The sequence below is a fragment of the Tachysurus fulvidraco genome, chromosome 1 (genome assembly GCF_022655615.1).
Source record: "Tachysurus fulvidraco isolate hzauxx_2018 chromosome 1, HZAU_PFXX_2.0, whole genome shotgun sequence".
Classification (NCBI taxonomy): Eukaryota; Metazoa; Chordata; class Actinopteri; order Siluriformes; family Bagridae; genus Tachysurus; species Tachysurus fulvidraco.
The window spans coordinates 3010851-3021263 of NC_062518.1; the positions used below are offsets into that span (position 1 = coordinate 3010851).

General features: G+C 41.5%; 1 protein-coding gene and 1 long non-coding RNA gene across 13 annotated transcripts in view; one reads left to right on the plus strand and one right to left on the minus strand.

Moving 5' to 3' along the window:
* Nucleotides 1–10413, minus strand: part of tjp1a (tight junction protein 1a) — a 107828-nt gene that overhangs the window by 48512 nt on the left and 48903 nt on the right. Inside the window, exon 1 of one of the 12 annotated variants that reach the window (XM_047810076.1) lies at nt 3211–3431. The exons of the other annotated variants lie outside the window; for them this stretch is intronic. Within the exon in view, the coding sequence (XP_047666032.1) occupies nt 3211–3291 (81 nt within the window). The 5' untranslated portion in view covers nt 3292–3431. Of the gene's footprint in view, nt 1–3210; nt 3432–10413 lie in introns of those variants that run through there. 12 annotated transcript variants of the gene reach the window in all.
* LOC125140727 lies at nt 1001–5253 on the plus strand. The gene is made up of 3 exons (XR_007139944.1): nt 1001–2133; nt 3118–3625; nt 4846–5253. It is a non-coding gene; the product is annotated as an uncharacterized LOC125140727 (long non-coding RNA).

A 10413-nucleotide genomic window follows, 5' to 3' on the forward strand; every position in this document is an offset into this window, starting at 1 on the left:
CAATATTATATATTATCTTCTATACATCATGTACAAGATTTAGAAACAATGCCTGTTATGTATGTATGTATGTATGTATGTATGTATGTATGTATGTGTATATATATACGTATATATATATATATATATATATATATATATATATATATATATATATATATATATATATATATATATACGTATATATATACACATACATACATACATACATACATACATACATACATATACGTATATATATATATTCCACATTCCATCCAGAACCCAAATGAAACCAAGTTCAAATCATGAACCATTAATAAGTGACGTGACATACGGCTAAGTATGGTGACCCATACTCAGAACCCGTTCTCTGCATTTAACCCATCCAAAGTGCACACACACAGCAGTGTACACACACACACACACACACACACACACACACACACACCGTGGACACACACCCAGAGCAGCGGGCAGCCAATTATGCTGCGGCACCCGGGGAGCAGCTGGGGGGTTCAAAATTAAGGTTGGTGTGGTGAAATTGAACAAATGTTGAATCAGTGTGTATTGATCAGAGAAATCAGGCGATAAAAAGCCAAAGGTTTGAGATATTGGCGAGTACATGCTTGCTCAAGGGCATCTCAGTCGTGGTATTGCCGGCCCGAGACTCGAACCCACAACGACTTCCCCTCGTGGCCTAATGATTTGGTGCTTGGCTCCCTAAATGCTGGTTGATTCACTTATCCCAGCCTTTTTTCACACGTTATTTTAGGAACCATGGTTCTAGGTAATGGTTGTATATTTTTAAATGACTGTTACCTATTTACAACATGAGATACTTGATATTTACAAGGCAATGTTCATTACGGAAAAGGCTTCGATTCGACAAACGTTCTCTCTGTAAGAGCGGTCCGTTCGTTTCGCCGCGAGGTTGAAGATTTTCGTCTATAACTGACCACATGGGAAACCTAACGGCCCATCGCTGCCTTACAGACTACTTCCTATGGTTTTCCGGACCCCCACCCACAGGATGAAGCAGAGCTCAGAAGGTAGCTCGCATTGTTTTAAACTCGACAACATGGGCCGTGTTTCTGCACTATAAAATGTCACCTCGCTTGAAACCCGTAACACAGAAGAGGAAAAAAAAAAAGAAGCATAAAATATCACAAGCCTCTCAGGACCACCGTCGGTCAGTCGACGAGCCGCTCGAGCTCTTTATTTGCTTTTGTTATTTGTTCAGCGCACAAAATAGAAACACAAAATGCTATCATTTCCTTTCCACAAACAAATACGCCGTCTCCGGGGCTACGGAGGCTGCACGAAGATATCCGAGATAAGCTTGGTATAACAGAGGGAAAGATTTCTCTTCTCTGTGTGTGTGTGTGTGTGTGGCTCTACAGTAAGTCGAGGGCAAGGCTGTAAAAAAAAAAACAACGTATTTTTTCACTCGAATGTCACGAACCGACGTTTACGTACGGATAACGGCAGACGATACAATTTATCAGATCCGACTATTCCTGCGAGTCTCAACTGAATATATATTTCAAGGCCGTTTCGGTTGCCATGAACTTTGTGTTCTCTGATTAAAGTCGGATTTGAGTCGTATTCGATCCACGACCTCGGAAGTGCAACATTAACGACGATAACGTCTCTTAAAACGAGGATACAGACGTAGCTAATTGTTATGTTAGTTCCTGTTATGTTAGTTATATTATTATGAGTCATAAAACATGAAATGTTCCCTGAGTTTATTGGCTGGTGGCCGGTAGGGTAAGAAAAAGGACACACCAATCAGAATCAGGCATTTTTTAAATCTAGCTACGGTCATGAAGGTGTATGCAGGAGAATAGGATCTGTTTTTATTTAATACCAAATGTCATAATCTGTGGGGGAAACAGTCAGTTATTGGAACAGTCAGTCAGTCAGTGAAGGTTTCGTATTTACTAGCTACTCTCCTGGATGTCTCCAGGATGTCACGGACAATCCGCATTGTTCTTGGTGAAAGGACGAGCTCAGCATTCAGCATCTGCTTTTGTAACTACTCTTTCTGTGCATTCGGAATAAGGCAGGAAACTGCGTGTAAATCAGCACTTCTGAAATAATTCACAGAAACAGGATGGAGCTGAGCTCAGAAACACGGCACAGGATGAGGTCAGATACCGTCACCAGGGTCAGAAACAGTGTGTGTGTGTGTGTGTGTGTGTGTGTTGTGGGGTGTGTTCGAGTGAAGACTAACGACTTCCTGAATGTTTCATTAGTTTGATACTTAAATGAATCTCGCCACTGAAGCAGATCTTTTCACTTCAATTATTTTTTCAATCTTGGTTTGAAATCTTTCTTTCTTTCTTTCTTTCTCTCTTTGTGATATTAATTTCCTTTTTTTAAAACTTTTTTTCTTTCTTTCTTAGGATCTCTTTCTTTTTTCTTTCCTGTTCTTTCCTTCTTTCATTCATTCTCTACAGCTTATCCAAACTTCTCGGGTCACGAGGAGCCTGTGCCTATCTCAGGCGTCATCGGGCATCGAGGCAGGATACACCCTGGACGGAGTGCCAACCCATCACAGGGCACACACACACTCTCATTCACTCACACACTACGGACAATTTTCCAGAGATGCCAATCAACCTACCATGCATGTCTTTGGACCGGGGGAGGAAACCGGAGTACCCGGAGGAAACCCCCGAGGCACGGGGAGAACATGCAAACTCCACACACATATAAGGCGGAGGCGGGAATCGAACCCCAGACCCTGGAGGTGTGAGGCGAACGTGCTAACCACTAAGCCACCGTGCCTCCTCTAATTACACATAATTACAAATATTAAAATATAAAATCCAATATGCCATCAGACCGGATCTGACTTGAAATGTCCAGAAATGTGCTCTATTATAATCGTCTCATAATTTAACACGCCTCTCTTTACAATAAAATCCAGATGTTTTCACCTGTAAGTTCACGTACAATAACAATAATGTTTAATGCATGCTGTTTGTTCACCTGTCATTTGATCTTGATGAAAAAAAATCAAGTCCTTTGACAGATATTTCTTCTTCATCATGAATAAATTCACGGATTTATCGATCGATTTACTCGTTAAATGAATCCAGTTGTTTGAAACTGTTCCTGTTATTTCAGCTACACGTGATAAAAGTCAAACAGATAGGATGCAGGTCAGAAAGCTGACGACTGCAGCATCCTTGGCACAAGAAACAGGAATCAGAACTTTACCAGCGCGGCGAGGCGGTCTTTCATCTTACAGCGCATTTTCCGGTCTGCGTCCACCAGCGAGGAGATCAGGATGTTCAGCATGTCGGCGGTTTGTTCCACAAGAAGATCTCACACGGTTAATTCTCTCTCAAGCCTCCAGACCGAAGACACGACTGTAAATACGGGATGTCGGCGGAAAGACGCCTCCGGTCAGTGCAGAGGCATAGAGACGGGGAGACGGAGTGACGGAGAGACAGAGTGACAGAGAGACGGAGAGACAGAGTGACGGAGAGAAGGAGAGAAAGATTGACAGAGTGACAGAGAGACGGAGAGACAGAGCGAGTGACGGAGGAATCGGATCAAAAGCAGCTTTGTCCTGTTTCTCAGTAAACAACACAAACACACTGGGAGTCAAACATTAGGCCTCGGAGCTCAGGTGTGCTCATGGAAAAGCAGGCACTTGGAAAACAACATCACACACACACACACACACACACACACACACACACACACACACACACACACACACACACACACACACACACACAGTGCCAAATGAAGTGTAATGAAGAGTGAAAAGTGCAGAGCGGATGATCACATGATGACCTCTTTTTCTTTCTACTATTTTGTCTAAAACAAGAACAAAGATCCTGTATTTAATCCAAGCCTGTTTATTATTATTATTATTATTATTATTATTATTATTATTATTATTATTATTATTATTATTATTATTATGTCACTTTGTAGAAGCCAACATTCTGTTTTCCTATTTAGGCTTAGACAAAAATTTATCAAATTTAACGCAGCCTAGGCCTTTCAAGCCACATGTACCAAATTCGGATATGTTGTAGAACCTGGTCCGAAGTTTGTTACTGTTACTTTTCTAAGCGATCCGAGTTCCGGTACCGGGTCTCAAAGTGGCCTTTTTTCCCATAGACTCCCATTATAAACTTTGGAGGTTTATAACTCGGCAAGCTTTCGAACTATCTACACCAAACTCGGCCAGTTCCTTTAGGGTGATACTCTGAACAAAGGTTTAAATCGGTGTACCGACTGGCCTATCGGTTGTCCTGAAGCCCCGCCCACAAATATGCAAAATCAAAAAACTTTTTACAACATGGACATGTGACATATCAAAACACTCAGAATAATGAGGGGAACTTCCTCACGTGCATCCTGATGATAAAAAATTAGCACAACACGAACATGTGACATACTGTATCAAAACACTCAGCCCAATGAGGGGAACTTGCCTCCAAATGTTTTGGCACCCTATCTTACTGTCCACTTGCCTCCAAAAGTAACACTGACCCTTATGTCCACTCGCCTCCAAAAAGCACTGGCCTTTGCGAATACTTGCCTCGTCAAAGCCAACATCAAAGTTTGTCGCGACGAACTTACTAGTTATTATTATTATTATTATTATTATTATTATTATTATTTATTGTGATCATTATTCATTCATACACACATACGATACATCTCCAGTATCTGCTTGGGTTGTTATGGAACCGGAGTGAATTTAATATACAAACTGGATGGGATGCCAATGTATCTCACACACACACACACACACACACACACACACATTGTGTGTGTGTGTGTGTGTGTGTGTCATTATCTCATATTATTTTATTCTCTTATCTTCATTAGGTCCAAATAAAAAGACAAACGTGAGCTCAGTGTTGGTTACGCTCGTGTTACAATAACCCCCGAACACGTCAGAGGAAGTGTGCGGTTTGGAGCGAGCGCTCGCCGAGGTCACGTAGCTGCAGCACGAGGTCAGGGGGTGGAGTTAGGAAGAGGAGCGAGAAGTGTGACGGAGAACCGTAAACACCGAGATCTGAGCCTTCTGAGATCGGACCGTCTGATTATTATTAAAGAGCTTAGAGGAGAGAAGGAATTGTTGATTTATTTCCTGTAGCAGCAGATCTGTGCAGCTGATATGGTATCGTTACTATAGCAACAGCTCATTCACAGAGCCTTGTTCGTCTTAATTAAAAACAGATTAAAAAAAAATATTTTCAAAATTTTCTTTCTTTCTTTCTTTCTTTCTTTCTTTCTTTCAGTTCCACAACATTTTCTTTCTTATTCTCCCTTTCTTTTTATTTATTTTTTTTAATTTCTTTCTTTCTTTTTCTTTATTTCTATTTTTTTATCTTTTTTTCCTTTGTTCTTCTTTTTTACAAGGTGTCTCTTTTCTTTATCTTTCTTTCTTTCTTTCTTTCTTTCTTTCTTTCTTTCTTTCTTTCTTTCTTTCTCTTTCTTTCTTTCTGTTCTACAACATTTTCTTTCATATTCCCCCATTTTCATCTATAAATATCTTTCATATTCCCCCTTCTGTCTTTCCTTCCTTTCTTTCTAATTTTTTGAAATCTTTTTTCCTTTGTTCTTTTTTCAAAAACTATTTAAAAAATATATATTTCTTTAAGAAATGTTATTTCTTTCTTTCTTTTGAAATCTATTTTATTTATTTTCTTTTTTTTTTACAAAAAGTTTATTTTTTCTTTCTTTCTTTCTTTCTTTCTTTCTTTCTTTCTTTCTTTCTTTCTTTCTTTCTTTCTTTCGGTTCAAATTCTTGTTTTTCTCTCTTGCCTCCAGTCTCGAACAATTATATTTGTCTTATTGACTACCAAGTCAGGAGAATTACAGACACTAATCGTAACTATAAATGGATAAAAAGATGGATGGATAAAAACGAGACCTTGTTGTGTTTCTCACGTGAGCTCCTCGTCTGGTTCTTCAGAGGAAAAAAAGGCAAGAAGGATCTGAGATTCCTGGCAGGATTATTATTAAACATTTAGCCTTAAGCTACGAACCAAAATAAAGCTTTAAATGCGAGACTTCTGAACATCTCCATCTCTGCTGATCCTCTTCATCTGTGCTGGATTTCCAAAGCCGTTGACCTTATCTACTTTCCTTCTTTATTGACTCTGGAAATTCCTGGCTGGGAGCTGCGGTGGGGCACAGAGCCGTGTTTCCACTGCTAACCAGAACCCTCTGGAGGTCAGAGCATCGAGCCAAAAAGGGTGTTTCCTCTGAGTCCATCTGAGGCAAACAATCTGCTTGCTCGGGGAACAGACCAGGTGATCAGAACTGCTGTGTACTCGACCTTCTGGGTCTTAAAGGGTCTTCACTGAATCCTTAAATCTGCACCTGTATCTGAGAGTGACACGGAAACCTGATGTACTCCGGTTGTGTTCTGCTTCATGAAGGTTTCAGACCTTTAGTACGAAGAGGCATCAAACCTGTGAGGATCCTGAGGTAACTGAAGATGTTTCAGCTCCAGTTGTGTTCTACTTCATGAAGGTTTCGTACCTTCAGTGAGAAGAGGCATCGACCCTGTGAGGATCCTGAGGTATCTAAAGAGGTATCTCTGGGCATGTGGTAGCCTTGTGGTTAAGGTGTTGGGCTACAGATCGGAAGGTTCTGAGTTCGATCCCGGATCCACCAAGCTGCCTCTGTTGGGCCCCTGAACAAGGCCCTTAACCATCAATTAACCCTCAGTTGTATAAAAAAAACTTCACTCTGGATAAGAGCTGTACTGTAGAAAGGACATTATTCATAATAACTCTCTCTGGTGTTTATAATCACACAATCCAGTGTCAACCAAATGAGGATGAGGTTCACTTTTAAGTCTGGTTCCTCTCGAGGTTTCTTCCTCTTCCATCTGAGGGAGTTTTTCCTCGTCACAGTCGCCTCGGTCGCCTCAGGCTTGTTCATTAGGGATAAATACAAACACATTTAAATAGAAGTCTAATATTAATCTTAAACTTTTTGTACTTTGTTTCTTATGTTCTGTGAAGCTGCTTTGAGAAAACGTGTATCATTAAAAGCACAATACAAATAAAACTGAACTGGATTAAATTTCCTCGACAAACAAACAAGTCGTTGAGAAAAGCAGCATGTGAGCATTCATTCATTCATTCATTCATTCATTTTCTACCGCTTATCCGAACTACCTCGGGTCACGGGGAGCCTGTGCCTCTCTCAGGCGTCATCGGGCATCGAGGCAGGATACACCCTGGACGGAGTGCCAACCCATCACAGGGCACACACACACACACTCTCATTCACTCACACACACACACACACACACACACACACACACACACACACACACACACACACACACACACAACGGACAATTTTCCAGAGATGTCAATCAACCTACCATGCATGTCTTTGGACCGGGGGAGGAAACCGGAGTACCCGGAGGAAACCCCCGAGGCACGGGGAGAACATGCAAACTCCACACACACAAGGCGGAGACGGGAATCGAACCCCCAACCCTGGAGGTGTGAGGTGAACATGCTAACCACTAAGCCACTATGCTCCCCCCCTTTTGCATGATTGTGAGCTGAAAATGTAAATGAAAGCAAAAAAGTAAGAAAGAAAGAAAGAAAGAAAGAAAGAAAGAAAGAAAGAAAGAAAGAAAAAAAGAAAGAAAGAAAAACAAACAAAAATGTTTATAGTTATATGTAGTGTTTAAATGAATGAACACATTACGTTAGCGCTCTTTCATGGGTAATGGCTAATAAATCACTGCTAATCCCAGGCTAGCTAATGTACACACTCAGGTCTGTGTCCTGTCATCCGTCAGAAGATGAATCTCACTATCATCTGGATAAAAAACAGACCTCACTCTTAAAAGCAATGAAGCTGCAGAATAAAAAAAAGGAATCATCCAGGACCGAACTGACCAGCAGATTTTACTAACATCTGGGTCACCGTCGTCTATATTTATGTTTATTCTTCATCCTCAGTTCCTCCCTCCGCTCCAGGCCGAGAGGAAAACAACTAATTCACCTTTCGGTTTCTGAGGAACCTTCAGACAGATGATGATGATGATGATGATGATGATGAAAGCAGCACAGAGAAACAGAGGTGACTGCACCATGACCTGTGATAAAGGCTGAGAGTCTGTATAAACTGTGCGGTTCTGCGTCTGGCTGCACTGGAGTTTGGATTTTGCACCTCACCGGACTTTGGGGTAAAGAGACGACATTTTTGGAATGAAAACTAGCAACAGATTGCAGCTTTTTTTGCCACGATGTGAAATATTTCTTCGGCCTCACAATTTGACTATTCTGGTTTCTGTAAATGTTCATTTTAAATGCTTTGAATCAGTCAGTGCATTTCCCCTCAACTCCCAACTCCTTTTTTTTTTTTTTTTGCTAAAATGATGAATAAACTTGTCATTCTTTTAGAAATACTGAAGTAAGCAAGCTGGAGGTCCTTCATGCCTGTGTGTGAGGAGTTTTCAGAGATTCTCCAGGTTCCTCCCTGTCCAAAGATTTTTGCCGTAGGTTGAGTGGCATCTCTTATGCCCCTTTTCCACCGAGGCAGTTCGAGTGCAGGTTCGGAGCCTAATTCAGAACCAGTTCTTTCTGTTTCGAGCCAAAGCACCGGCTCTGAACCAGGAAAAGTGGTTCTTAAGTAGCACCAAAACGTTGCTGGTCTAGACTTAAGAACCGCTTGCGTCAGGAGCTGTGGGCGGGGCTACTGTTAGCGCATTTGATAACGTTCCTTAAGTTTACTAATGTTTAATACACTTTTACTTTACCGCGATATGATACATTATCAGCACACATGATAGTAGGTAGCTACATGCTAAGGCTAACTTTTTTTCTGTGTTAACGATAAAATAACGTTATGTACTTTATCGATTACAACCTCCGTTTATACAGATTACACGGAGCCGCACGTACACGTTTTATTCGCCGCGTTTGGATGCCGATGTAGGTTCACAAAGCCATGAGCATTAACAGTAAAGCAACATCCGCCATTGTTGTTGTGTTTGTGTTTGCCGCTGCTGCGCTAACGTTGCTGGAACACGTGACACGTATACAGTGACGTCACACTCGGCGCTGTGACGGCTCTCTAGCCGGTGGAAAGGCAAACCGGTTCTTAGAAGGTTCGCCAGTGGAACCAACTTTGAACCAGCACCAGCACCAGCTCTGAACCAGCACCCGCTTCTTTCCGGTGGAGAAAAGGCATAAGTTGTCTGTAGTGTGTGTGTGTGTGTGTGTGTGTGTGTGTGTGTGTGTGTGTGTGTGTGTGTGCCCTGTGATGGTTTAGCCCCCGTCCACATTGTATTATGTGTCTTTTTGATGTGAGGGTGCACAAACTTTTGCACTCAAGCCCAAGATTAAAAAAAGAAATAAAAATATAAATAAATAAATAAAAAGTCCCGATGTAAATAGCTGGTGTTAATGGAGCAGGTCGCTGCATGACGCTATGTGCTGTAGGTCTGTAAAACGCTCTCGTGCCACTGAGCTTCCTTTGTTTTTATTCACAATGAACGTGTTAGAAAGCACACAAAGCTCCATTAATCTCACGGCATCATTTATTCCATCTGTACGGGGGCAGATGTAAAATTCTTCATTCCCGAACAATGAGGCCTGTTCTCGGACGCGGTACGTAAACAAGACGCGGCGATCGGATCGAAACGGTGCTGTTTTCAGTTTGTTTATCCGTCAGGATGATTAGATGACGTGACGAGACGCTGTGAGCGAAGTGCAGAGGAAACCGCGATCGCTCCAGGACGTCAGTCTGTGATTTTTAGCTGAAGTGCAGGTCAGAAATGTGCAGGTTAGATCAGAAGAAACCAAAAGTGTCTTTAAGGTTCAAAACTTCATCTCTAAATATCTAGAACTGTCTTCAGATTTCAAACCCAAACTATCAGCTTCATTTCAGCTCAACCTCAGCTCAATTTCAGCTCAACCTCAGCTTAATTTCAGCTCAACCTCAGCTCAATTTCAGCTCAACCTCAGCTCAATTTCAGCTCAATTTCAGCTCAACCTCAGCTCAATTTCAGCTCAACCTCAGCTCAATTTCAGCTCAACCTCAGCTCAATTTCAGCTCAACCTCAGCTCAATTTCAGCTCAACCTCAGCTCAATTTCAGCTCAACCTCAGCTCAATTTCAGCTCAATTTCAGCTCAACCTCAGCTTAATTTCTGCTCAATTTCAGCTCAACCTCATCTTAATTTCAGCTCAATTTAAGCTCAATTTCATCTGAACCTCAGCTGAACCTCAGCTCAATTTAATCTCAATTTCAGCTGAACCTCAGCTCAACCTCAATTCAATTTAAGCTCAAATTTAGCTCATCCTCAGCTTAATTTAAGCTAAATTTAATCTCAATTTCAGCTGAACCTCAGCTGAACCTCAACTCAATTTAAGCTCAATTTCAGCTCAACCTCAGCTTAACCTCCACTCAA